General features: G+C 56.1%; 1 protein-coding gene across 1 annotated transcript in view; it reads left to right on the forward strand.

Moving 5' to 3' along the window:
* The window catches only part of CCDC88C (coiled-coil domain containing 88C), a 109,470-nt gene that overhangs the window by 37,825 nt on the left and 44,283 nt on the right, over positions 1 to 27,362 (forward strand). The window contains exons 4-10 of the mRNA XM_054567147.1: positions 8,228 to 8,297; positions 21,230 to 21,288; positions 22,035 to 22,118; positions 24,280 to 24,420; positions 24,853 to 25,037; positions 25,726 to 25,807; positions 26,143 to 26,301. Coding sequence (XP_054423122.1) covers positions 8,228 to 8,297; positions 21,230 to 21,288; positions 22,035 to 22,118; positions 24,280 to 24,420; positions 24,853 to 25,037; positions 25,726 to 25,807; positions 26,143 to 26,301 — 780 coding nt within the window. The remainder of the gene's footprint in view (positions 1 to 8,227; positions 8,298 to 21,229; positions 21,289 to 22,034; positions 22,119 to 24,279; positions 24,421 to 24,852; positions 25,038 to 25,725; positions 25,808 to 26,142; positions 26,302 to 27,362) is intronic.

Here is a 27,362-nt window from a genome sequence, read left to right on the forward strand (position 1 = left end):
CTCAAAGGAAATATTTGTTTTTCTTTCTGCAAACAAACAATGGGCTGGGTTTGTGCCTGTGAACACAGTCCTGAGGACCGGAGGGTTCCCGAGGGGGGTTTCTGATGATGCGGGAACCGTAGACGACCTGCGCTGGTCGCCTCAACTCTCCGGGCCCTGAGACGCCGTGTGGCCTGGTGAGGGGAGCTGGTGCTCCTGGGCTCGTGAGGCTCGAGCAGGTCCCAGGCCCTGGGGACCCCAGATTAATTGAGACAAGGTGGAACAGATGGCTGGAATCTATCAGCAGCTTTATGTGACAGCCTCTTAACATGAAAGCACTTCATTACCCACTCATTTCGCCAGGGCCCCCTGCCCCAGTCAGCACAGGCGGAAACGAGAGCCCCGTCCTGATGGAATTACAGGCGCGTGGCCCCCGGGCCGAGGATAAATCATCAGGCTCACGGCTCCTCTCAGCAGCCGCTTTAGAAAACTGGGCTCCCGGCTGGCAGGGCCTCCCGGAGAGTGAGCTGAGGCCCTTAGTTTGGGGGTCAAGTCCCTATTCTCAGCTGGGGTGACACCGTGGGAAGTCTCATTGGTGGGGGGCAGGAGCAGCAGGCTGCCATTGTCATGAGTCACTAGGGAAGCTGCGAGGCACATCAGCTGTGGAAAGGGCCCTGGTTTGGCCATCGGGTGTGATACGGTGGCGGGGGGGCAGCTCCCCAGCCCTGACCGCCCCCCCCAACCCCTGCGCTGGGTCCTGCCATTACACCCCGTCACCAGCATCGAGCCACAGTTCCCTCAGATTGGGAATTCTGGCAGCTCTTGCCCTGGCCACCTCCCATGATGCTGGGCAGGGAGCAGAGCCGGGACCCTCCCTGTGGTTGGGTGTGTGTTTGCCCAGGCCAGGTTGTCAGGCAGTTTTTGTTTGGGCTGAGTTGTTAGAGGGCGTCCAGGAACCCTTCGTGGCCAGATCGGAGTGGAAGGTGTGGTGTTGTGCCAGGCGATTGCATGAGTGTAAACCCAGGAGCGTGCAGGAGCCCTGACTTGGTGGGTCTCTCCGTGGGGCGCCTGGCGAGTGTCTAAGCCTTTCTGAGCCCCAGAGGCATCATTCTCCCCCAGCTAGAAAGGTGCAGGTTCTGGCGGCCTTGTCAGTGTGGGTTAGAAGTCTCTCCTCCCCCTGCAGGATGCTGGAGTGAGGCTGTCACGTGCGCGAGGCTGCGCCTGTCGCGTCACTTCTGGAGCTCAGCAACGGAGAACTAACGCTGCTTTCATCCTTGGCTCAGAAGACGATTGCATTTGGGATTTCATAGCTGGAAAGCACGGTGTATTCAAACCAGCATCGCAGGTTCCCTTGGAGATGTTTTTAACTTGCATCAGTTAACATCCCCAGGCTGCGGGATCTTCAGGCATGCATACGGTGGCCGACTTTGCTAGGTTTGGGGGCATAGGAGGTGAGAGCGGAGCTGTCGTGGTCCTGGAGCAAAGCACTTGGTTCCCTCGATCGTGTGAGAGAGGAGACACCCCTTCCAAAAACGACATGTGTTTTTCAAGAACTTCCTCAATGAAGATTCTGAGGAGTATTTTCTGATCAGTCTAATTTTGTCCACCGTCACTCTTAGCAGCTTTTTGCTGCCTCTGAGTGGGAAGTTGCTTGACAAGGCAAACTGAAAGTGCCACAGAAGGGGGCCAATAAGCATTAGGAGTTGAGAAAGGAAATCCAATGCGATGAGGGACTTCGAGGGTGGCTGCATGGAGGAGGTGGCATTTTTGCGGAGCCCTGGAAGATGAGGAGGTTCTGCCCAATGGCAGTCAGGACTGGGAGTGTGTGAGGAAGAGCGGACCAGGTGGAAACGCGGTGTAGAGTGCAGTGTAATCGAAGGCTTGAGTTGCTAGCCACGCTTAATGGTGAATACATTTCCCAGCTCTCTCCTTTACCTGGTGGACTCCTAAGCAGTCTCCCCAACCCAGCCCAGAAGCTTCCTCCTCTGGGAAGTCCTCCTGGACTTGCCTGGGCAGAGTTTGGTAGTTCTCCTTGTGCTGTGCTGCTCTGACACCCGTCCTTTCGTGCCAGGACCACCTGCCTGCCTTCCCAGCCAGGCTGAGAGAGCTCAGCTCCCAGCAGGGTGCTGCGTGAGTGCCGGGGGCACACTCCAAGCTGACGTTATCACTCGAGTTTCTGATTCCAGTACTGACTCCGAGGATCGGGGGAGAGCCTTTGGGTTTCTTTGCTGTGGGGAAGGCACATATTGTTGTCTGGACCATCTTTATCGCCTTGGCAACTGTGAGCCTCATCTTCCCTCTGGATGTCTCTGCGAGGTGTTTGTCATCACTTTCCTGGGATTTCCCTCTCATGTACCCAGCATTAATGACTCCTATTCACGGCCCCCATGGAGGGTCATTCTGTGGACCTAAACTCTGGCCTTGGGCAGCATTTATTTTTCCTCCTTGGCAAAATGTTAAGACGTAAAATTCAGGTTTATTTAGGGGGAGAAAAAGATTTCTTCCCATTTCTCTGTGAAATCATTCATTTTAATCCAGCAACCCCAGTGTCTGGGATGGAAACAGGATAGATGACCTGTGCCGATCGCGCACTCCCACACCTGAGTGTTTACACCCTGCAGCCTTTCCAGGACCTGGCATTTCTTCCAGCAGCACAGAAAGGGGCCTTTCTGTTTGAGCGGGCCCAGAGGTCACCGTGGGTCCTGGCAGGAGGGCCCTGGCAGGACTTGACGCCTTCCAGTGAGGCCTCTGCGTTGCCTCAGGCGGTGGGTGGCACCCCCTGTCTTCAAGTGGCTGGCGCTCTGGGAGCGCAGGCTGTCCCCGCCCCCCTATCCCTCCCAACCCGGCCTCCCGCCTCCGCCCTCCCCGCCGCAGCCCCCAGTGCAGAGCTTAGGGCCGTCAGCCAGCCCCGCCCCGCCCCGCCCCTGGCAGCCCCGCCCCTGGCAGCCCCGCCCCGCCCCTGGCAGCCCCGCCACCTGGGCTCTCCAGGCTGCATCTCTTCCCAGCTGATGAAAGCTTTGCATTTCCTGATGGGAGATGCTGGAGTGCAGTTTGATTGGGGAAAGAGGCCTAGTTTTTTTTTGTTTTTTTTTTTTAAACAAAAACAGTAATTCACATCATTTTTCATTTTGGATATATTGTAAATTGTCTCCTAAGAAAGGTTTTTGTTTGTTTTTTGGTGGAGCTGCATGGTCACAGCTCAGTATCTGGTGAATGCCGCCGACTGCGCATTCTCTGTGTGGGAAGCCATTCACAGGCATTACAGTGTTTTAATTTAAGGCGATATAACTGCATTACAGAACTTTTAGAAAATGTTGGGAAAACTAGCTCTTTTCTCGACCACTCCCGTAAAGAGAGTTCTGTCATTTTGGTATCGTTCCTTTTTTTAACCTCTTGAATGCTATGTGTGCAATTAGGTATCTAGCTTCTCCCCCCCCTCCGCCGCTGCCCCCCATCTTGCTGACCAGGACGAGCGGCCCTGTCTCCCTCACCTGGTCGCCACCCGGGCGGTGTGCAGCACCTGGGCGGTGTGCAGCACCCGGTCGGTGAGCAGCACCTGGTCGGTGAGCAGCAGGAATGTCAAAGGGCCGTTCTTCCCTCACCCCACGGCCCTGTCACACTTGACTTGGATGGTGAGGCTTCGGTGGCGTGTTCAGGGGCTTCCATTTACTACTGTCTGGACCGTGGACAGTTTAAGTAGGCAGTTAACTGGGAACCTGGGGTGCACATTCTTGTTCTCAGGTGAGGTGAGGAGGTTGTTTTAAGGGGTCTGAGCTGCGTCGTCCCCTGTTGCTAAGGGAGGAGGTCCTGGGAGAAAGCATGGGCTCACATTAGGGCTTCTGGGAAGCTCAGCACTACGTACGGGTGGGTGGTCGCCCTGTTTCTATAAAGCCCTGGAAGAGACTGAATAAAAAGGAGTTAGGGGGCCTGCCTCCTCTGGGACCTAACACTTTTATGGGCGGTGACGGGACAGAATGAAAAAAGTGAGCTTCATCTAGAAGCCCCGTCAGCCACCGGTCTCCTCGGGCACATGGGGCAGATTAGGTGGATTGAGGCAGCCAGGCCCGTCCTGGGCCCACGCTGGTGCTTTCCCAGGCCCCTGCCTGCTCAGTTTTTCCAGGGGCTCGCACTGAGACCCACAGGGTTACAGGCGCTGAGGAAACTGAGAACTTCCTCAGGAGGAGTGAGGCTGGAGGGAGCTGGGGGAGGGAAGAAGCATTTAGGCAGGAGGACTGGCCTGGTGGAAGCTTTGGTGACGGGAGGCGGTGGCGAGGGCCCAGCGTGACCTGCCGCAGCCAGCCGGGAATGGCAGCCTGGGCCCTGCCTTGGGTTCTGAGGGGACGGGGACAAACAGCTGGCATCGGGGGCGCGGGGAAGCCGGGGGCCTGGGTGCTGGTCTTGTGTGCTGCACGGTGGTGAAGAGGTCCCCTCATCTACCACGACTCACCATGTGGTCATTCCGTGTCACCAGGTGCCGCTGGAGTCTGCTCGTTACCCTCCTCCATCATCCCACCTGTCGCTGGCCGCGCTCAGTCACCGGGGAGGCCTGGGCTGGGGCGCCTCCCTCCATGACCTGAGCTTTTCCCCGCTGAGCACGCCTGTACTTGTCGGGTGTCTTCCATCCAACTGCCTTCCTGGTCTGGTCTCAGAGCCTGTCTCCACTGTGACCCCTGAGAGCCAGGGCCGCAGATGTTGACACTGGCCGCCCCGCACCCGCCTCGTCCCGGGAGGATCCAGGCCAGGAAGCGGAGGACCTGTGACGGTCGCCGGCTGGCTGGGCTTGTCGACACCCTGTGCAGACACAGAGGCCGTCCCTGAGACCCCCCAGCGGGGGCGACAGACGCTTCCTGGAGAGTGTCCTGGCCTGTCCCCTGCAAGGACATGTGCAGGGCCTTGTTTTTATGGTGACAGCCCCGGGAGAGACTGACCTTGAGAGGGTGTTGGATTCAGATTTGCAGCCTGGGTGGTGTGCGTTCCAGACACTTTCCAGTCCCCTGCTGCTGGGAATCCAACACGCCCACCCTCCCTGGTCCATTTTTGTGACTTTTCTTTTGGTCTGTGTAAAGCAGTTACCAGTGGAATCCTTCCAGAATGCTGTTAGTGCAGTTTCATTCATGAACAGGAGACCCTGGTGTGTCCCCAGCATCTCAGATGAGGACCTGAGAGCAAACCTCGTACAAAGTCCGCCCTGGACCACAGATTTTACCCCCGCCGCCCTTTGTGGGGAGGGGTGTCCCCAGGAGGGCCCAACTTCAAGCCTGGCTCCTGTCCTGCCCGCGTCAGGCCACAAGGATCGGGCGACAGGACAGAGACTGCTACCTCGGGACTCGTGTGCACCCTTGTCCCTGCCTGCGGATGGGACGGTGGCCTTTGTGAAGGCTGCCTGGCGCCAGGAGGTGCCGGATTAGGGCGGTATTGAAGCATACCCCTGGGCTTGCACCCCCCAGCCTCGCTCAGTCCCACCCCACGCAGCCGGCCGGGGTGTGACCAGGTGCCCGCCGAGCAGGCCAGTGTCAGCTGCAGCCTCCACAGTGGCCTTCTGTTCCGAGTGCCAGGCGGGAGGGCCCACTCGTCAGCAAGCGCCTCACGTCCCCGCTGGTTGGACGGAGGGCCTGGCCTGTTGCCCTGGGGCCCTGCGACCCTGAGGGGACTGACGCCACACAGCTCCCTGAGCACTGGTGTTGGGGCGCGTGACAGCCACCAGCCACGTGTGGCTGTTGGACTCTCTCAGTGGCTAATGCAACTGAAGAATTTTTCATTTAAATTGAAAAAGCGAAGCGATGCTCGTTTCAGTTCTTGGAAAACTTTTAAGTGTTTGGAACAACTTAGGTATGCGAAGCTGCTTTTCCAGATCGAGTGTTTCCAAGGAAAATGTAGCATCCGACTTGAGATGTGCTGTGAGTGTAAACTACACACTGGATTCCAAAGACTCAGTGTGAAAAAGAAGGTGAAATATTCGTGGCTTTATGTCGGTGAGGAGGTGAAATGATAGCACGGTGGGATGTTGGCTTAATTAAAGGGTATTATTAGAACACGTTCACCTGTTTCTTTTACTTTTTTGAAGGTGGCTACTGGAGCGTTTGAAATTAATGTTTGTCTCTCATTATACTTCTGCCATTGACACTAACATCTCTGCGCATGATTTTGCTGGAATGTGCCTGGTGGCCCTTTAGGGGGGACCTTAGTTGCTCTGGAGCGTTTGTGGCCCTAGGATTAGGTCCTAGGAGACGCATGGTGTTTTGAAAGGAACAAATCAAAACAAAACAAAACAAAACCCACAACATTGTTTACTCATAAAACACGTCTTTTAAACAACTTAATTTCAATTTTATTCTGTGTATCATAAAGCGTCACCCTGAATTGCGTAAGGGGCACATGTTTCTTGAGGAAAAGGAGCAAGTTCTGCCTGGGCAGTGAGCGCCCCTGTGGAACACACGCGGGCTCTCCAGCGCTGCTCCCAGCGGCCTCTGCTCAGGCACCGTCGGCCCGGCAGCGCCCCGGGGCGCTCCTGCGGGGGCCGCCCAGGCGCTCACACGCGCCGTGCCCCCTTCGCCAGCGCGTGCCTTCCTCGAGCACCCCGATCCCTGGGCTGGTGCCCCCTACACGGGGACGGTGGCAGAGGGAAACCGGCCAAGGCTTCCCAAGGGACTGCAAATGGTGGGGCAGGGACAAGCAGTGCATCTTCCAGAAGTTGGGCTGAGCGTCTGACGGGTGTACGAAGGCGGGGTAGAGACTCCATGGCTCAGGACTTACCGCGTGGGAGTCCTTCCTCGTGGGGGCTGAGCCTCCGGAAAGTGGCTTCCCCGACTGGGCTCCTGGTGTGTGGTTCGCCCCAGGGTGGGACTGTGGAGTCCTCTGGTGAACCATTCTTTGGAGAGACAGGTTTTTTATGCTGAATTTTCCCAAGGCCTGAAGGAGGGCTGAGGCTGTTACACAACTCAGACTCCTGTCTGATTGCAACATGTTTAAGAAAACAGCCATTTCTGATGTGATGACATGGGACCCCAGATAATAAAGGAAAACGTGCCCCAACACTGATGGGGGAGAGGAGCGGCCCGGTGTGCAGGGGGCGGGGTTCGCCTCCAGCTGAGCATCCCCTGCTCCCATTTCAGGTCGGGCAGGAGCCACAACAAGATAACAGGAAGGGAGGGGAAAGGCGTTGTGTCAGTCCTTGGACGCACGGGCACCTCCTGGCCTGCTTGCCCAGGCCACCGGTCTCATCTGATGACTTGGAGGTCGTTCAGGGGGTTCCACTGGGCCCTGCGGGATTAGCCGGCTATGTGATCACCCCCTTTTCTTTCCCAGTGCTAGCTGGCTGGGTACTGAATGCACAGCTTTCTCCAGTTACGCAGTAGTGAGTCCTGAAAAAAAGCTGGAAACACTTTTTAAAAGGCCTAAGAAGAGCTCTGTGGGTGAAGAATTTGTCTAGTGACCCCTGCTGTAAGACCTCCAAATACTCATAAAACATAACCCCTCCCTCGTCTTCTGTAAAAACGAGACTTTTATCTTCCGATTTGTAAAAAGGCACGGCCTGGCCCATCGGGACAGGGAAGATGCCCTGCCCTGGCAGTGCTCTGGGGAGCGAGGCGGCGGGTCAGGGTGCGAGCCGGCACGCTCCAAGGAGAGCTTGTTAAAGACGCCCCGACGGGGTCGCATGACGGATGGCTGGTGCCTGGGCCTTTTTGCAAAGACCCTTGGTGTGAGGGCCAGAAGGCAGCTCGTTTCCCGCGCCACCTCCCTGACGGGCGCAGATTAGCTGTGATTTATCCCTTGCCCGGGGACGTGGCGGCTGTAAACGAGAGGAGGCTGCAGGTTTACAACTTGTACCAGAGACCTGCGGAAGGCTTAGCAGCCCGAATCATCCGGTGATACCAGCCCAGCCGCCTCTCTTTCATTTTCATTCTGTATCTTTAGCGACACAAGCAAACCATCCCATAAAAATAAATCTTGAAGAAGAAACATGCCCCTGGGCCTGCGATCCCGGCATGTCACATATCTTCTTTCTCCCAAAGTCTCCGTATGCATGTAGACATGATTCGTATTTGGTGAGATTAAGGCAGAAGTACAATTAGCTTTGACTTTTCCCATTTACTTACAACCTCAGTATTCCTTCCTCTTACGTAGTATGTTCAATGTGACCATGTAATGGCTGCACGCTCATCCAGCAACTTGATAAACTCATTTTCTTGCTCGTGCTTTATTTTTGCTTCCTGTTCTTAATGGTATCTTTTCCCCTTTGTTTCTGTAGGAAGTTCTCCAGCAGCTGATCGTAATGAATTTGCCCAATGTTTTGATGATTGGCAAAGACCCGCTGTCTGGTGAGTGAAAGCCGCCCCGGGGTACTTGGCTGGTGCCACCAGCTCTGGGCAGCTGTTGGACTCAGAGCTCTGGCTGCCAGCATGGAGCTAAGCGCAGTGAGAACACGAGGTCGTTTGGGTGAGATTTTTAAAGGGCGGGGTTGGCCACCCTGAGGCAGGGAGCCAGGAGCGCATGCTTCCTTAGGAGCGACTCCCCGCCGAGGCAGGCAAGCCCACACTTCAGTGGGCCTCAGAGCCTGAGGCGTGCGCAGCCTCTGCAGGTCTCACCGCCTCAGCAAAGGTGGAATCAGCGACACCGTCATGGAGCAGGTGTCTTTCGGTAAGAAAGTAAGAATCTTTTGAAGGGGCTCCCCTCTCTCGTCCGCGGGGGTCCTGTGATGCCTTTTTCAGGCCATGGAGGGGTCTCATCAGGATGTCTCTCCTGCCATGTCCCTGTTTTTCTCGTCTCCCACTGCATCTGGAGGCCCGCCAGGGCAAGGGTGCCAAGTGCTAGTCTCGGACACTTGGTGTGACTTTGAAAGACCAATGACATGTGCTCCTGGACGTCTTCCAGAGAGTTGGGGCTGATTCGTACTTGTCAGTTAGCTCCCTGGGTGAGTCAAAGAGTTGGTGGGTGTCCTCCCTGCCACATGGGTGCGTCTGCCTGCACCCATGGCCCCAGACGTCAGCTCGCAGGCCCTGGGGGCAGATGTCTCGCTGGCGGGGACTTCCTTTGTTCCAGTGGAGACCCTGACAGTGTTTTGCAACCCCTGTCCTGGGCCCCCTGGAATAGTCGAGGAGTGCAGGAAGGGTTGGCCACACGAGAGGTTTTACAGGAGGAACCAAGCTTCCCTCTCTTGGCCTCTCCTCACCACGCTCTCTCTGAGCCTGGCCATCCTTGCTCCTGTCCATGTGGCAGTAGCTGAAGTTGCCATGAGATGGAAGGGAAAGCATGCCAAGTGACCAGCCAAGGACATTCCTCGTAGAGGAGAGTTCCTGTTTAGTGTTGTATCCCTGTGACCAGCAGCAGCAGCAGCAGCATCTTCGGGGCAGGGGATCCTGGGCCAGGTGTGGCTGAGCATTACATCACGTTGCTGGGGGGCCAGGCTCCTGAGTGCCAGCAGCTGATGCGTCCACCTTTTCCCTGTGTGAACCGGAAGGAGGAGGTTTCCTTGACCTCCATGAGTCCTCGGCGTGGCAGGCCCAGGAACGCTTGCATCCTTGCACGTTGGCTCTGCAGAGGCCATCCTGGCTGTGCATGGCCTTCCCAATCCCCGCGTTAGTGACGGGGGGGGCCTGTGGTCTGTCTTTGGGCCATTTGTTTCCTGGCTTTATTTCGTGGTTCCCCCAGATGGATGATACCAGATGCAGCCCATCCCAGCCGCAGCCCTGGACACCCGGGGCAGCCGGGACCGCCCCCCCCCCCCCCCGCCGATTTCTGTGGTAAATTCAGGAAAGCAGGGCGTCTGCTTTGCTGAGCAGAACGGTGTTACCTCTTCAGTTTTATTCGAGGGGAGCTGGTATTAAGGGAAGAGAAGAGAAAGGTGCCGAGAGAGGTTGGTGGTCCGAGCTAAGTCCTGCTCGTCTAGTGGACAGAGCTGCACAGGGTGAGTTGAGGAAGGCCAAGGGGCAGGAAAGGGCGCCCACCACGTGGCAGACATTGTACATGTATTAAAAAATGGAAATGAGCCCTGGCCGGCGCAGCTCCATTGGTTGGTGGTCGAAAGGTCATCGGTTTGATTCCTGGTCAGGGCTCATACTTAGGTTGCAGGTTCGATCCCTGGACAGGGTGTGTGTGGGAGGCAGCTGATAGATTTTTATCTCTCACATCGATATTTCTGGCTCTTCCTCCCTTCTCCTTTCTCTAAAAATCAGTGAACGTGTCCTCGAATGAGAATTTTTTAAAAATTATTTTAAAGTGGAAGTGAAGATGTGCTTATGGGACGTGACTGTGCCATCCCCAGTTACAGATGAGAAAACGGAGGTTCACAGAGTGTAGGTGACAAGCCCTTGGTTACGCAGCCCGTAAGCAGGAGTGCCGGCAGGAAACCTGCTCCGTCCGACCTCCGAGCCCAAGCCCCGTTCATGTCTCACACGGACATAGACATGTGAGGCTGACCGATGGTGATGGCCACCGTTCAGCCGGTTCGACCTGCAAAGACAGCAGTGGGTACAGCGGGTACAGTGGGCATGGTGCAGCCTGACATTAAACATACCCGCCCCTCCCCCAGCGCCCGTCACCCACCATATGGCATGGCTTGGCCGCCTTCCTGTCTGTGCCCCCTCGTCCCCAGCCCCACCGGGCCCCTACTTCCTGCTGTCCTCGGGGACCCCAATCCGCCAGGCGCCTCCACACACCAGCCCCGGCTCCAGACTGCCCCTCAGCGGAGTCTCTGTTCCTGCCCCTTTGCAGACCACACGGGACGTAGAAATTGTTCGTGTGCTGAGAGCACAGGTCCTCACTGGCGTCTGGCACTGAGCAGGAGTATCTGCAGAGATGTGGATACTGATTTTTTTTTAAGCTTTATTAAAGGTATAATTTTCATACCATAAAATTTACGCACTTTAAACATACAATTTAGTCATCTTTTTTCATGAATGTAAAGAGTTACACAACCATTCACCACAACCCAGTTTCAGAACATTACTGGGAAGCTGATTTAAAGCGGCGATGAGTGAATGGATTGCCCCCCCCGCCCCCCCCAGCTCCCCGCGGGGCCCCCCCCCCCCGTACCTGGAGTCGTGCAGAGTTGATAGACGTCGATCCAGGAGGCTGGGCTCCAGCTCTGACGAAGTCAGAGATGAGGTGGAGGGTGAGGCTGGAGAAGGACAGGAACCCCACCCACGCAGCAGGCTGGGCCGGGTGGGGGGGCCAGGGGGCGCCTTACCCCATGTCAAAACCAGAGGGATTTGCGCGGACTCCTACGCATGGGTAGGTTTGGGGCGGGGGTGGGGCGCTCCCAGAGCAGTGGCCGTTGGCAGGCCCAGCAGCCGGAAGATGCAGTCTGAGTGCCAGAGGCACAGGGACGCATTGATGGAATAGGGTTTGCTGTTTTCGATTTTAAAAATAGATGCGTGAAGCATTTTGGGGTTGCTTTGTAAATAAAGAACAAAGCCAGTTTCTTTCTGTGCGGTTGCCTGGAAGTCGGGAGCAGGGGCCGCATTTCTACCAATCCCGTCCCGATGTCTCAGGAGCAGGCCTGTGCCCTTTCTGGCCGGTGTTGACTGTGTCCTGTTAACAGCATTTCACAGTTTCAGGTTATGTTTTGTTTTCTGGCGAACGCACCACAGTGGAGCCAGGTGCCAGGGGCAGGACACCTCCCAGCAGAGCATCTCACCCACCCCCTCCCCCGCTACACACAGGGACACTGACGGCTCCTCAGACCCCGAGCTTTGTGCCCCTTCCTCTGATCTAAAAAGGGAGATGTCACAACTCACACCCCCCACACACCCATCGTACAAAAGGATGTACTCTTTTTTTCCTGCCCTGGGATTTGAGGACAGCCCAGTGACCGGGGGAGGGGCGGGGGGGGCGGAAACAAACCTTCATATACTTTAAATTGCTTTTAAGATATCTCCTCGGTGTCTGTCCCCTTGGCCGCAAATCCTCATTCTGTTATTTCCTGTTTTGAACCTTGGATCAGGTCTCTGGATTTCCTCTCTGAACGTGCGCGGTTCAGCTCTCTCAACTGGACGTCCGTCCCTGGGGACGCGTCTGTCCGGTGCCTCGTTACTGCAGACCCACTTCTTGGAGCCCGCCCTGCAGTCCTGCAGGAGCCTGCTCTGAACCCCTCTGTCACTTGTATATATGATGGCACTTGGCAGAAAAGCCTTTTCCTTGGCAGCTGGTCTTGTCTCCAGGCTCCCAGACTGGGTGTCATAGGGTGTCCGTTGTGTTTTGCAGGCCAAATCTTAGCCTTTTCTCTTACCCCGTGCCCGTCCTTTCAGGCAGGTGGCTCGCCTCCGCGTTCAAAACGTCGGAGCTCCCCTCTCGCCCTGCCCCACTGCTGCTCTGCCACCCTGGTTCCAGCCGCCGCCGCCTTTCGCCCGGCCGCGCACCAGAGTGGCCTTCTAACCGTCGGCCCGCCCTGCCTCTGGCCAGGCAGCCTGTTCTCAGCACCACAGCCGGAGCAGTCCTGTTAGGAAGTCACGCAGATCGCGTCCCCTTTCTGCCCCGTCCTCCTAGCACTAGGGCCTGTGCACTGTCTCTTCCTGCTGCCTGGACCGCTCGTCCCTCAGATCCTCTCAAGAACAGCTCCTTCAGTTGTCTGCCCAAACGCCCCCTTCTCAGCGCAGCCGCGGGTCTGACCACCCCACTGTTCACGGCTCCAGCCGCTCCCTGGGACGCACAGCCCGCCCACCGCGCTCTGCCTTTCTTTTTTCATAGCCTTTATCACCTTCTGTGTCATTTACTTTTTTCACATCTATTACATTGTTTATTTTTCCTCCTCTAGGGTGTAATCTCTCACGGGGGCAGGGACCTTTGGGAGTTTTTTTGTGGTGGTTGCCAGTGTCTTCTGAGAGTCTCGATCAGTGTCTGGCACCTGGTAGGTGCTCAATGACAAGAGCCTGAGAGCCGGAGACCCTCCTCTCCCCCGTGCCCCCTCCCGCAAGCTGGCGCTGCTGCCAGAGTGAGCCACGCGCTCTTGTGCTCTCGCAGGGACAGAGGTCAGGTGTCAGCGGTCACGGGCAAGGGAGAGTCGCTCTCTGCCCAACACCGAGGCTGCAGAACACTGCCCTCCCCTCCCTGTCTCGCCAGCTGTGCACCCGTTAAATGTTTGCGTGGTTTATTGGAGAGGATGTTCCACGAGAAGTTGTGTGGAAACCACGAGACGACGATGTCTATGCGGCCTGTGATGTGAGGGCGGTGGACCAGCTCCCGGTCCCTTCGAGCCCCGGTTTCTCAGCAGCCAGGCCTGTCCCTGGGACGGACGGATGGACGGGGACACACACACACACGCACGCACGCACACACACGCACGTCTGAGAGGAAGCCAGCAGATTCCTTTCTGTGATGGATCATAGGGCAGTCATGCTGGAAGAGAGAGCGCCATTTTCTTCCGAGGCTCATATGTGAGTGCAGTAGTGGTTCTCAGGCTTGGGAATCGCCGACCCCACCTTAGCTGGTTAGAACGGAAGGGAGGGAGTCGATGGAGGTGCAGAACGCAGCCCAGAGAGGGGAGGGAACTCATTCAGAGACACACAGCATGGTGGTCCCCCGGATAAGCGATGTATTTATCATTATAAACTGCGTAGATGGTTACTTGGGGGATGATCAGCCACTGGTCCCAAGCAGGAGGACCTGCCACTGCCATTGTCCTGCCTGACGTTTCTTGCATTCTGAGTGTCAGGCAAGATTCCTGCGGCCTGGGAGCAGCTGCCCCACAGGCACACCCTGCAGGACCCTGTCTGTGAACAGTGAACACACTGGGACCTTTGAGGATAGCGTGGGGATCCCAATAACTGCCGCTCAGCGGGCTGGCCCTCAGTCCTGTGTTCTACCCCTTAGAGTGGTTACAGAGGGGGCTTCCGGGGGCAGAGAAAGCACCTTGAGGAGTCAGAGCCTCCTGTGAGTGAACTTCCTTCACAGCGCAGTGCAGACCGCTGTTTTGTCTGCAGAAACCTGAGGGCCAGCTTCTGACCCTCCGAGCAGGAGACCGAAGGCCCTGGCCCGCCTCCTCCCCTGGGCAGGCCACCCAGGCCAGAGGCTTGTTTTGGAGCTCAGCCCAAGCTCGTCCTCCCGCTTTCGTTGTCAGATGCCCACCTTGCTGAGTCCAGGGGTCTCAGCAACGAACTGGCCACCTGTGCTCAAGAAGCCACCAGTCAGCACTGGGGCAGGGAGGGGAGGAAGACGACGTCCAGAACTGCGTCTCTTCCAGGGTGAGAAGCGGTGTGAGCATGTGTGCTGTAGACAGAGTGCAAAGCAGGTAATTAATGTGTTCTGCCTGGGCAGCTCAGGAGGACTTCCTGGAGGAGGTGGTGTGTGGCAAGGCGCTAAAGAACAGAGCAGCAGAGGGATGGAGGAGCTGGGAGGAGGGGAAAGTGCCGGGAGCCCCTGGGGGCATGGCAGGCTCAGGGCACAGGGAGGCAGTCTTCTGTTGCCACTGGAGTTTAGGTTTCAGCGGCTGGAGGGAAACGGAACTCCTGACGCCCCTTGGGATTTAATGTTTAACCCTCTCAGTGTTTGCTTGCTCTCCCTCAAGGGTGTGCTTGAAGTGCTTTTCGGGGCCCATGGAAACCTTCCCTCACAGCCCGCACCGGACAGCACTGCCTTTTGGGGACTGACTAGGAACCTAGAGGGCCTGTGTGACCAGTGGCTTGCTCCCCTGCCCCATGGCAACCAAGGAAGACGGGCCAGGATCTGATTTATTAGGAACAACCTTTTTAAAAGCTGAAGGCTCTGGTCCTTCCCCTGCCGGGGCCTGGGGCTCTGCCCTGCCTAGTGCCCTGCTGGCCCGGGGTCTGCTGCGGGGGGCGGGGGCGGGGTACTGACGGGCCATTCTTGTATTCATTTTCCCAGCCTAACTTTTTTTTTTTCTACTTTTCTGTAACTTTCTAATCTTAACTCTCTTGTGTACATATTTTGTATTTTTTCATTTATAAAAACCTAAGTTCTTTTTGAACGAGGAGGGAAAATTAAGAAAGACCGATTGATCTTCAGGCATTGGATCCTGTTAACATGTCCTGTTCCGTACTGGGGGGAACGGGATCAGAAAAGCACCCAAACGCCATGGCAGGTGCCGTGGCTGGCAGCCTGTCCTTCGCTTCTGTGCGGCTGCTGGGCTCAGAAGTGAGTTTTCCAGTCCCGCTGGAGCGCAGGGCGCTGCTGGGCACTTGAGCTGCAAGCCAGCTCTCTGCTTTTCAAGGACCGTGAAAAGCTTGGTTAACACCAAGCCCGGGCAAGCGCGACGACTCGGCCAGAGGCCGGCCGTGGGGCGCCCATGGGATCTGCCTGGATACCAGGCTGTGTTTGGTAAGCCTCTTAGCGATGGCCTGTACACACAGAGGGAGTGCTCCCCTGGCTGCCAGAACCCCGCGATGGCCTCCAGCAGGACTCTTCTCTGTGGCCGTCCGAGGAGGAGGGACGAGATGCTATTTGTCAAAGGTCTCTGTGTTCCCCGATGATATCTGGGCTCTGAGCTTTCTGCCTGGGGGATGGGAGGGATTCTTTCTCAGATCCTCTGCCACCGCCTCGCCCGTGGCCGGCGCAGACCCTGGGTCACTCTCTGGATTCTTGCAGTTGATTCTCCTTTTCTTATCTTCAGCCGTTTGGTGCGAGGAAGTGGATTCGCTCTCAGCGTCTGTGGCCTGGGCAGGCTGGGGGCGGGGGAGGAAGTCATTTCTGGTGGTGGCGCTGTCGGAGGGGCTGCTGTGGCTGTTTCAGATTGTTCTCCGCAACTTGAGAGGGCGGGCCTCTGTTGTCTGGGCAGAGGCTTCTCTTTGCCCCTGCACAGCGGTGCCAAGGGTGGGGGCCGAAGCCCACGTCTGATGAACAGTCACTGAATGACTGATTGAACAAATGGAGGAGTGCCTGGGGACATTAATGTCCATTGGGGGCCACAGGTGTGACATTCTCGGTGTGAGAAGCCTAGGTGAGGGTGTCCCATGGGCTGCTGTCCAGGCTGTGAGGCGGTGGGTACAGGTGCCTGCCTCTTACCCTGGGGACCAGGACGGACGCGATGTAGGGTCCCCCTGCGCCCACCCACGAGGACATCACTGCCCACACTGTCCCTCAGCAGTGCCCATGGGACGCAAGCTGACCCTGGCCGGTAAAATAATAAACAGCGGTTCTTGCCGTGAGCCGAGCCCCCGGGAGGGTCCGCAGAGCTGTGCCTGTCGGGGAGACTCGGGGGGCACCCTCATGCATTGAGGAGGCTTGTACATGGGGTCATGCTTAGTGCGGTCCTGGTTTCCAATCAGTGAGACCGCCCACGACCATCCTTATGAAATGACTGGTTTTTTAGTACAAGACCAGGGAAAGCATTGTTAGTGTTTGGCTCTAGCACATAAGTCAGAAGTGAACAGGATGTAGAGTTATTAAGAAAACACATGTATACACACACAGTAAGTTCACTCTTAACATCGTCTGTAGGTTCATCTATAGGTTCTGTGACTTAAAGCAACACTATGAAAACAAAGCCAGTGTTATCCTAGGCAAGTTGATACAATCAAGAATTAAGTTCCTACGGCATCTCATCGCCATTAAGATGAAATGACATTGAATGAAGTGACATTTGAGGACCTGCAATAATATCCCCATCCCCAGAAGGAAGGAAACCAACTGTTCCCTTTGTCCTTGCCCTTGGACTTGACGCTAACAGGTCACGTCAGGCCCTCAGCCCGCGGACGCTGCTTCGATGCGGCCCTGTGGCCCCGGAGCAGAAGCTGGACAAGATGGAGCCCCCTCCGGGGGGAAGCGGAAATACATAATGAGAGTTCAAGGAGGAAGGGGCAGCGGAGAGGTAGGGAAAGCAGGCGGTGGCAGGCCTGGGACCAAGTCTTGTTGTGTAACTCAGCCTGCCTGGGAGCCCCATTCTTGTTTGTAAACGGGAAGTGTTACCCCTCGGGGGCTCAGGCAAACACTGGCCTGTTCTACGTGCGTGCAGCGGTGGCCTGCAGGAGCGGAGTCCCGTGGGGAGGGCAGAACTGGGTTAGTCCTTCCAGGTGGCAGGCATTATCTGCCCTCAGCAGGGCTGCCGACTCGCAGAGCCTGGGCCTCTGGTCGTGCGGAGCTGAGTTAGCGAGACGGGGGTCCGCACCACTGCCTCGCCCTGACCCCCACCTCTACAGATAGGTCACTGTGCCTCCGGACCCCCGCATGGCAGAGTGTGTGCCGTGCGGGGCAGGAAGAGTGCCCGCTTGGAAAGGGGCCGTTTGCTCTCCTTTGTCTGAATCCCCGCCTTCCTACCTAAGTGATCCTTTATAGATGGCAGGTGTGAGCATTTGAATGGTTACATCTTAGAGAATCGAAGAGTAGAATCGGAAAGGTCTCTAGGGGTCACATACCAGGCACGGAAGATAGGTCTCGTCCATGTGATCGGCAGTGGCTGCAGAGGGCTGTGTTCAGAAGGATTCCGAGGCTCAATAGGAAAGTGTTGTGATTGGCTGGCCATCTCTGCCATGGACTCAGAAGGCCAGGGAATCTTCCAGCCCTGACCTCATCCAACCTGCCCATTTTAGAGGCCAGTGTAGTTTAATTGTCCAACTACACTTCCGTATCCATATCCATCCATCCTCTTGGCATGTGTGATACCAGGTCGTTCCCCTTCAGTTTGGGGAGCTGATGGCTGCAAACATCTGTAGCTTTTTCTGTAGCTTAGATCAGCAGCTGTGTACTCCATTCCTGCTAAGACTGGTGTGCGTTTCTCTGTGTCAGGACTCCAGGAAGTAGATAGCAAAGGAAGGAAGGTTTTTCTTAGAGCCGGCCGCCAGCTCAGGCGGTCGCGGGAATCCTCCCAGGGTTGTGAGGTTGCAGGTAGATGTGGAGGGTGCCTGGTGTTTCCTGACCTTGCCCTACCCGCTGTGACTCATTCAGCGCAGAAATCCACATTGCTTCATACCCTGTCCCCTCTTTCTCACTCTGAAAAATGAATGCTAGTAAGCTTACCCACAGAGCATTTATAATCTGTCAAACACCGTGTTCTCTCACCTCTGGGCCATCGGACGTGCCGATCCCTGTGCCTGCAATGCTGTTACATGCTCCCCTGCCTCCTAAATCCCTCCTCTTCATCTGTGGGGCTCAGCTCAGAGGTCATTTCTTTTAAGAAGCCTTACCTAATCCTTACTGCAGACTAGATGTCCTCCTCCGGGTTCCTTTAGCACTTTGTCAGCTTTTCGTCGTTGCTGATTTCCTTGGTCTGAGCCCAGAGGGCTGTGTTGAATGTGGCGATGCACTCAGCACCAGAACACATGGGTGCTTGGGAAGGGGGTTGTCTGGAGGTTTGTGTCTTCTCTGCTTGCTTAACTGAGTCGCTGAGCCAATCTTGCTGGCAGGGACCCAGTACAGAGTCTTCTGTATGTTTTGAAACTATTCAAAACCCACAATCTGGTAGGTTTCTGAAAATAGAAGTTCTTCTTCTTACTCCTGAAATCCTGAGAGAAATTGGGCTTCAACTTCACATGAGAAATGAGGGAACTTCTGCTTCTCTTTTTTTTTAAAAAAATAAGTTTCGTAGGAGTCTGTCTAGGGGTAAAAATCCCAGGATGCATTTGTTACGAGCCAATGTTTTTGGTCCCCCACCCTGGTGAGAACAAGCACGGGATCGCTTCGCTTGAATGGGGCAGAGGGGAATCGCCTCGCGATTGGTTGCCGAAAAGTGTGTTCTACATAATTTTCTTCCATGAAGGTTTTTCTAAAATTAGTTCTCTTCCCTTGAAAACTTTCTTTCCTCCTCTGTTACCAAACTTAGCAAACAGGAATTCCATGCTTTTCTAACAGTGCTCTGGATCAGCTTTAGCCTTTCTTGATGCCTGATGGGTGTGAGTGAATGAATGAACGAACAAACGGCTTCTGGGTGCCGGGTGTCCTGTGTGTAACTGCAGGGTGCTGAGGGAGCAGGACCCTTTTGTCTTTCACTGAGCAGCCCCAGGCTGTAATGCTGAGCTCAGGTATGTCTGTGTCCTGCGTGTGCGAGGGTTGTAGTCCCCTCCTTGCCTACGCTCTTGCTACTCACAGTGGGCCTGACCAGTGCTTGTTTCCACTTTTAATGTGTTTTCCTCTGCTGTGGCTGCGGAAGTGCGGCTCATCAGAGCTGTTTAAATCATGCGAAGGAATGATACATCGAGGCCCTCTGGGGCCTTTGCTGTGAACAGAGGGCGTGAAGCTTTTCTGCATGAACTCTGCCTTCCGTTCCGGCCGACCCGAGCCCTCCGAAGGCTCTTTCTCCTGTGGGTCAGCTCTCAGCCGGTCACAGCTACGCGGCCCGTGAAAGGCGAATCGCTGGAGGAGGAGCGAGTGATGGCTGGGAGGGGTCTGTGCCTGTAATACCCACCAGAGGGCTGAGGAGAAGCGCTTGGCTTGTCATCTGGGGACTGACCGGGGGTGGGTAAGGATGGCCACATGGGCTGGGCATGAGCACAGTGGCCAGGGAAAGATTTTGGTGAGACCGATAGGAGGCTTTGCATATTCACATGGGCATTTCCTTTCCTTTTTACCTAAACTAAAATTGTGGCCAATCATCTGCCCAGTGTTAACAGCGAAGTGAGTCGGTGTGGTGATTATATTTATTCATGGCTGTAGGTCGGAGCCTCTTGTGCCGAGTAAAAGGCCTCGAGGGAAAAACAATTCATAAAAGCCTTCAGGAATTTTTCAGTGTCAAACATCAAGGAAGTCCTACATTTACTAGCAGGGAGAAGGGGTTGACTGTAGTGCATCGATCGGCAACTCCCCACCTCATTAAATGCGTTCCTAAGAGTGGGATCCGAATGGTCCGCGGGGACCCTGAGGTCTGACCCACCTCTCCCCCTGCCAGGCTGGGAGACGGCAGGGAGGGTGCAGGTTAGGTCCGTGCACATCCGGCCCCCAGGTCTGAGTCTCAGTCGCGCTGTCATCGTCTCAGGAAGGAGCTGCTCCTCCACCGAGAGCTCCCAGGCCAAGGGCCCAGGTTACTCCATGCCCGCCCTTCACCCGAGGACCCGGAGAGAGCCACAGCTCTGCTCCAGGGACCCGAGTCTGTTTTTTTCATCCCAGAGGTCGTTGGTGATACTGTGGGCCATTTTAGTGTGAGTGGGTGTCGGTAAGTCTTTCAAGAAAACGATGCTATTTCTGGCATGTTCCTTCTCCCCCAAATAGAACAGGATATAATGAGACGGGCAGAAAACCATAGTTTTTTGTTGTTGTTTTTCTTTTACCCAAAAATCGCTCTGCACTTCACCCAGGCCAGCGGCCTTCTCCACGTCGGAGCTGTGGAAACGGAGGCCCAGGGACGGAAGACAGCTTGTGGGGGGTCATACTGCTTCTGGTGACCAAGCCAGGGCTAGAGCCCCAGGGTTCGGGCTCTTTATTTAAGTGGTTGGGACCCACAGACACATGAAGCCACATTCGCCCTCAGCGAAGAGGCGGTGTGAAAAGGAGAAATAGGATGTTTTGGTTCGTCTGATGGGCACGGCTGAGAAGGAGCAGCAAGGCAGTGTTGGCTGGGGTCTGGGGAAACGGCTTCTTGTACGTTGGTCACAAGAGAGTAAAACAGTGAAGCCTTCCTGCCAGATAATTTGGCAGTGGGAAGAGCTTAAAAGGTGAGTTTTTCCTAAAGTAGAAAATAAGGATGTGCATGAAGAACTAGCCCTTGTGGTGTTCTTTAGCATCGTTTAAAACATCAAAAAGTTGAGCCTCCTGAAGGGGATTGGCTGAGTAAGTTTGTGGCCTTTGTACCCAGTAAGCATGAGACCATCAGAAATGTTGTGTGTACGTTGCCTGGCGTCTGCTTTGGGACACTCGAGCCAAATGCTGAAACCGAGAGGCAGGGGGAGGAGGGGGCGGAGTAGCTGAGCAGAATGTTGATAACGGACGCTGGGTGGTGAGTCTGCGGGCTCGCTGTCTGTCTGGCATCTTGCATGATGAAAAGGTAAAGTTCAATGCAGCCTCGTTTTAGAGTTGACTCAGTATTTCCTGCAGAGATGACTCTCTGCACCTCCCGCACTGTGCCTCCCGCACATGCTAAAAGAAGGTACTGATGTTGAAGTTCATTGATTATCATGGGAAGATATTTGATATATTTGAATGGGAAAGGACCACAAATAGTTATGTTCAGAATTCTCATTTGGTTTAAATACTACACAAGCCCATATGTAGAAAACAGATGGCCTGTGTACACCTAAGTGGAAATCACTGGGTAGAGAGATGAATTATTTTTTAAGCTGCTCTGATGTTCTTCCCCCCAATGGCAGACTGGTGTTATCACGGGTGAGACTATAAACAGGTGAGCCTAATTAAATATGTTGCTCTTTTGATTTAGGGAAGAGTATGGAGGAAATCAAGAAGGTACTGCTGCTGGTGCTGGGCTGTGCTGTCCAGGTAGGGCTTGGGCAGGGGTGGGGGGTCTGCTCTTAGCCATAACTTGTGTTTGGATTTGGGTTTGTGGGCTTAAAACTGCCCCTTAGTGAGAAAGGAGTCAAGCTGCCTTCAGCCCAACCTGACATGTTGCTGGGTCTCTGAGAGAAAGGACCACCCATTAGGTGACAGCCGTTCCTAGTACCAGGGCACCTTTGGCAAGAGGCAGGTGAGGGTCCCTTGGGTGAGGGTGCCATTAGCAAATTGTCCCCAGTACAGGGGCACCCAGAGGGAAGATCAGCAGATTACACGCAGCCTATGGGCCAAATCTGACCCAGCACCTGTTTTTGTAACTGAAGTTTTCATGGGGACAGAGCCCGCTCGTTTCTTTACATAGTCTCTCTGGCTGCTGCCACACGGCCGTGGCAGAGCAGAGACCCGCTGGCCTGCAGAATCTCAGAATTTTTTTTTACCACCCAGCCCTTTGCAGATGAAGTTTGCCACCATGTGGCCTGAACCAGGTGTCTTGACCTTTACTTGTTTAACAGTCATGGTTCTGTATTTCGCCCCCCACCCCTGGGTGTCCTCAGCCCGAGGGCCTTTTTAAAAACAGGCACTGCAGGTGACTCTGATGTAGGAGGCCGGGGGGGAGGACAAATTCTTGGTTACAAAGGAGGCTGGGCGGGCGGTTCACTTGGAGTCTGTGGTGGCGGTGGCCCCAGGTCACCTCGCTTGCAAAATCGCTTCCATTAACACGCTACCCTCTGCAGTGTGAGAGAAAAGAGGAGTTCATTGAAAGGATCAAGCAGCTGGACATCGAGACCCAGGCCGGGATCGTGGCCCACATCCAGGAGGTAGGTGTATGGCTGGCTCGGTGGGGCTCCGCCACGGGCCCTCCTGTGGCGACCAGGTGGCAGGCGCTCTCCGCTGGCAGCGAGTTGAGAGACTGCATCACCCATTAGTGATTTTACTAAGTTTAGGTTTTGGACACCGCAGACCAATGGAATCTGTTTGGAAAGGTAGCCATAAGCAAGCTAAAATAAAATGGGGGTAAAAATAAAAAGAATTTTTAAAAAAAGAGCTCATTCAAGTTGGGTGCCTCCTCTTCTTGCCTAATAAGGACTCAAACTATTTTTAAGTACTGTCAAGGGGTTTGGGCTCAGGCTTTGATTTACAGGCCCTGAAAATGCATTCTGGCAAATGTCACCCTGCTTCAGATGGTTGGTCTTTATGGAGAATGATTCTCCGCTTCTGGCAGTGACGTGGCCAAGAAACAGGCTGCCACCTCTACTGGGGAAGTGAGAAACCACCCAGTCCCCAAAAGGCTGCCTCTGCAGACTCAGCCCCTCTGCCGCTCATTGACCTGGGCAGAAGCGGGAACATCAGAGAAGTGGTTTCCCTGGCAACCGGGCCTGTGGGGGCAAGCACCTGCCTGAACATTCATTACTCTGACACCCTCCCCCACCTTCCCTCCAGAAGAAGCGTTGCATGTTCTAATTACCTTAGGAGATAGGGCTCAGCCTTCAGTCTGACTGGACAGGTGAGGTAAGGGCACGAAAGAGCCACGAGCAGGAGCACATAGAAGCAGGTGTGTACCAGGCAGGGGCAGCTGGACACAGAGCTCCGCGCAGCACCGGGGCAAGCTGGGCTGATGGGGCCCCAGGCAGCCTGGGGTGCTGAGGTCTGAGCCACTGGGAGCAGGAGATGGATTGGCCCCGGGGCGGCGCAGGGGCTGCGGACGTGGGGGGAAAGTCAGCGTCGTCATAAACACACTTAGCCATCGTGTCACGGAGTGGCCGCCTGTCGCCGAAGACCCACTCTGCCTTTTAATTCCCCATGCGTGTCCACGTGTTCTGAAAAATGTCTGTATTTGGGGACTAGGTCCTTTTCCACTGGCCGCCTTTCCTGCTCAGGCAGCAGGATATTTAAAATAAAAGCGGGCTGGAAGGCGGCCCAAAGAGCCCTAGGTGGCTGTCAGGTTCAGTGGCTGGCGGTGGGGACAGGGCCTCAGAATCAGCTGGGACCTTCTCCAACGTTCAAGGGCTCAGGCCCCGCAACAGACCCACCAAGTCCCAACCGGGGGAGGAGCAATGTGAGCCTTCAGTTGAAGGTTGCTCCTGTGGTTCATGTGCGGCTGGGCTTGTGTCCCAGAGGCCATTTTGTTGTTGTTGTTGGCATTTCTTTTTGAGGGGTGGGGAGAGTGGTTAAAGTTATTCCCACCTCCATTTACTCTGGAAAATTCAAGAACTTTTTTTGGTGTCTTCACTGAGTGGATTTCTGTTTGTTTTCCCCATTTGAGATCTGACTGCACTGATCCTCATCTTCCCAAACTGGGAAGGCGAGGGCCGGAAACAGATCTTCCGCCCACCAGGTTCGGGGGGAGGGGCGGGCAGGGTTGGGCTGAGAAGGTGAGGCTGGCCAAGGCCGTGGGTGGGGAGGCGGCCTGGGCAGATATAGCTGCACGCCTCCGCCCGGCAGAAAGGGGGAGTCCAGGTGGTCCTGTGTGGGAACGAGATACAGGCTTCCCTGAAACTAACTTCACATTATGAGATATTTTCCCCAAATAGCATAAGACTGTAATACACCCAACATTCTGACTTAAGAGTTTTAGTATTTTGCCATATTCGCGTTGGATTTAAGCCATGAGGTCCTGCTTCTCTCCTCATCCTCCCACTCGCGAGGCCTTCCTCCTTGGTGGCACCTGAGGAGTGTTTCGGGAACCATGGCCGTGCAGGGAGCGCTTCCCAGTAGTAGAAGGGGCCGCCGTCCTCTTTGAACCAGTGTTGAAAGCAGAAGTGGTTTGTGTTTAGCACCGAGCTCGGCCGCACTTGCCAAGGAGCCAGTCCCCCGCCCTCTGCAGGGAATGCGGCGATGAGCCTTAACGCTGTCAGTGACCGGTCAGCTGCAGGGTCCGCCGGGCCCCCCACCGCAGCTCGGCCACGGGAGGGGGTGCTCTCAGGCCCCGCAGCTGCCCCGGCCCGGCCTCCGCAGCCCTGCACCTGTGTGTGCCCTCAGGTGACCCACAACCAGGAGAACGTGTTTGACCTGCAGTGGTTGGAGGTCCCGGACGTGGCCCCCGAGGAGCTGGAGGCCCTGTCGAGGAACATGGTGTTTCACCTCAGGAGGCTCATCGACGAGCGAGATGAACGCACGGAGGTGTGTTTGCAGGCGGCCCAGTGGCCTGCTGGGACAGGCCAGGGAGGGGCGCGGACCACTCTCCTCTCTCCTTTCCTGCTGGTTCCCCTGAAGCCTGCACCCCTGGTCCTCCTGGTCCAGCGTCTAAGGCGGGTGGGACACGGGTGTTTGTGCAGCGAACGACCGGTCACCTCCGAGACACCTGTGTGAGGGTGGGAGCTGAGCGTGGGGACCCTGCTCCATTTGTGTTCTCCTTGCTGTCTCACTAAGTCTGTCCTCGCTTTGTAACAACACACCCCTTTCCTCCTACCTCCCTCCTGGTTTTTCAGTCTCGGCTGACATCTTGTCTTTTACTTTCAACCTGTCTTTTGGTCATTTTTCACCGAGTCCGAGGGCGGGCACTGTGCCGGGCACAGGGGCACGCCGGTGAGACCCGCCTCTGCCCTGCTGCAGCTGATTGTGGACCTCACTCAGGAGCGGGACTACCTCCAGGCCCAGCAGCCACCCAGCCCCCTCAAGTCCTCCAGCGCCGAGTCCACGCCCAGCCCAACCAGCAGCCTCTCCAGCGAGGACAAGCAGCACCTGGCCGTGGAGCTGGCCGACACCAAGGCCAGGCTGCGCCGCGTCAGGCAGGAGCTGTGAGTCCTCCGCTGACCCCGTTTGTCTGCTCCAGCGCCACGTGTCACAGCACATTTCTAGCACACATGGCTCACTACCATGCGGCGCAGCCAACAGGAGAGCTCTGACTTGGGCCCTGGGGTTGGCTGGGCTCCGCTCCGAGCCTGGTCCCTGGTTGACCATCGGCTGGAGCACTTCCTCCGCGGTCCGGCCCAGGGCGGGTTCTGTTGGGTCTTTGGGCTCCTGCCAGTCCAGACATTACAGGCTGTACAGAGTGGCCTGCCGTCTACCCTCAGGCCTAGTGTGGGGTTCGAATGGCCACACACTGCTGTGTTTCTCTTGACTGGAGGGAGGATGTGTCTTACCCCATCTAGTCAGCCTGTCCCCCATTTCCTGCAGCTGGTGAGGTCATTTTGCTGGTCATCTCGGGAGCTGCCCGCCTTCACCTCTCGCCAGCAGGCCTCGCTGCCTGCCTGACTGTGGCGTTGGGGTGTCGTGGTTCCTGGGGTCCCCTTACCTGCCCTGCACCCTCAGAGGAGGGTGTAGCTTGAGAGCAGGCATTGAAAATGTAAAGATGACCCGCAGACCCCCCTCTTCACACCAGGAAGCCACGTCCCCTCTGCTTTCCCCTCCGTGGTCTCCCAAGGTGGGGGGCTCTTCAGGTGCCTCTTGGGAAGCCCTCACCATGTGCCCTCCGAATCGCCCCAGGGAGGAGAAGACGGAGCAGCTTGTGGACACGAGGCACGAGGTGGACCAGCTGGTGCTGGAGCTGCAGAAAGTCAAGCAGGAGGTGAGCAGGAGGCCTGCCTGTCGTGTGTGGAGGGGTGGGGGCCAGGACACCCCAGTAACTGTGGCCTGGGCTTCAGGAACGCAACTGCAGGGCCCACCGGCAAAGGCCTCTGCTTCCGTCCAGCTCAGAGCAGTGCTGTCGAGAGCCAGTTGTCCTGAGAGCTGCTGTGGGGGTGATGTGTTTTAGTGACAACACGTGAGCCCCCATGAGGTGGCCTGCACACAGCACCGCTCGGCCACCGGGAGCTGGGCTGCCCTGGGGCTGCAGGGCCCGGGCCCTCCCTTCCCCAGCCCCAGGCTGCCCTGAGCCAGGCCCCTGCCTCTGCCCGCCCCCAGAATATCCAGCTGGCGGCCGACGCCCGGTCCGCTCGTGCCTACCGCGATGAGCTGGACTCGCTGAGGGAGAAGGCGAGCCGCGTGGAGAGGCTGGAGATGGAGCTGGGGCGCTGCCGGGAGAAGCTGCACGATGTGGACTTCTACAAGGCCCGCATGGAGGTGAGCGGGCGCTTCCTGTCCTGGGCGCGGAGGAGGGACCTGAGGCGTCTGCGCCCAGCGCTTCCCTGCTCCGGAGCCTCTCTGCACCAGTCCCGGGGGCCTCCCTCTTCTCGGAGAAGGAATAAAGTTGGGAATGTGGTATAAGGGCCCTGGTTCCTTTTAGGATCTTTCCTTCTCCCGCAAGATTGAGCCACAGCGGTGACCTATTCACCAATCTTTTTCTTTTTCTTTTTCTTTTTCTTTTTTTTTTTTTTAAAGACTTCTTGCAATTTCTACAAGTAGATCTTGCCAGGTTTGTTTCCTCCATTTTCATGAGGTTTTTAGGGCAAAGGAAGTAAAATACCTGGTATTTGGGCAAGTCCACCAATTTTTTTTTTTTTTTAAAGACTTCTTGCAATTTCTACGAGTAAATCTTGCCAGGATTGTTTCCTCCATTTTCGTGAGGTTTTTAGGGCAAAGGAAGTAAAATACCTGGTATCTGGGCAAGTCCACAGTAAGCCCTCAGTGGCGGAGCCTACTCGATGCTGAGGCTGTGGGTCCGGGTGTTGCGGGAGGCAGGGGAGGGTATCAGGGCTAAGGGAGTGGAGCTCAAGACCCAGCTCCAGGGCGTCTTGACACTGAGACCACTCACCCCAACTGCCTCACATCGACAGCAGGTTCTGGACCCTCTTTTCTGAGGATGCAGAAACTTTGCCCCCGTTGCTGACCCCAGGGTTAACAGGCAGTTTTAGTGAGCTCATACCCCGTGGCCCTAATAGACGGTAAGAAATCACCGCCATGTCCGGCCAGAAAGCTTTAGAGGGGATGGAGCACGGTCTGAGGGGCACGGGTTGTCCCTCTCCCTGCCGAGCGGCTGGCAGGCAGGCATGTGCGGGGCAGGCTCTTTGGCCCGACACCTCTACACACCAGACGGGCCCTGAGGCCCCGGGCCAGGCGGGCGGGTTGGGGATGGCTGCGGCCCAGGCTTGTTTGTTGTTCCAGCCTCCTCAGGGCGTGTCTGCTCCCCAGGAATGCTAGCAACACGCTCTCCCTACCCCCCGTGGAGAAGGCGCCCGGGTGCT

This window comes from Pteronotus mesoamericanus, unplaced genomic scaffold (assembly GCF_021234165.1).
Source record: "Pteronotus mesoamericanus isolate MK-2021 breed Mesoamerican mustached bat unplaced genomic scaffold, CSHL_Meso_final contig_182, whole genome shotgun sequence".
Taxonomy (NCBI): domain Eukaryota; kingdom Metazoa; phylum Chordata; class Mammalia; order Chiroptera; family Mormoopidae; genus Pteronotus; species Pteronotus mesoamericanus.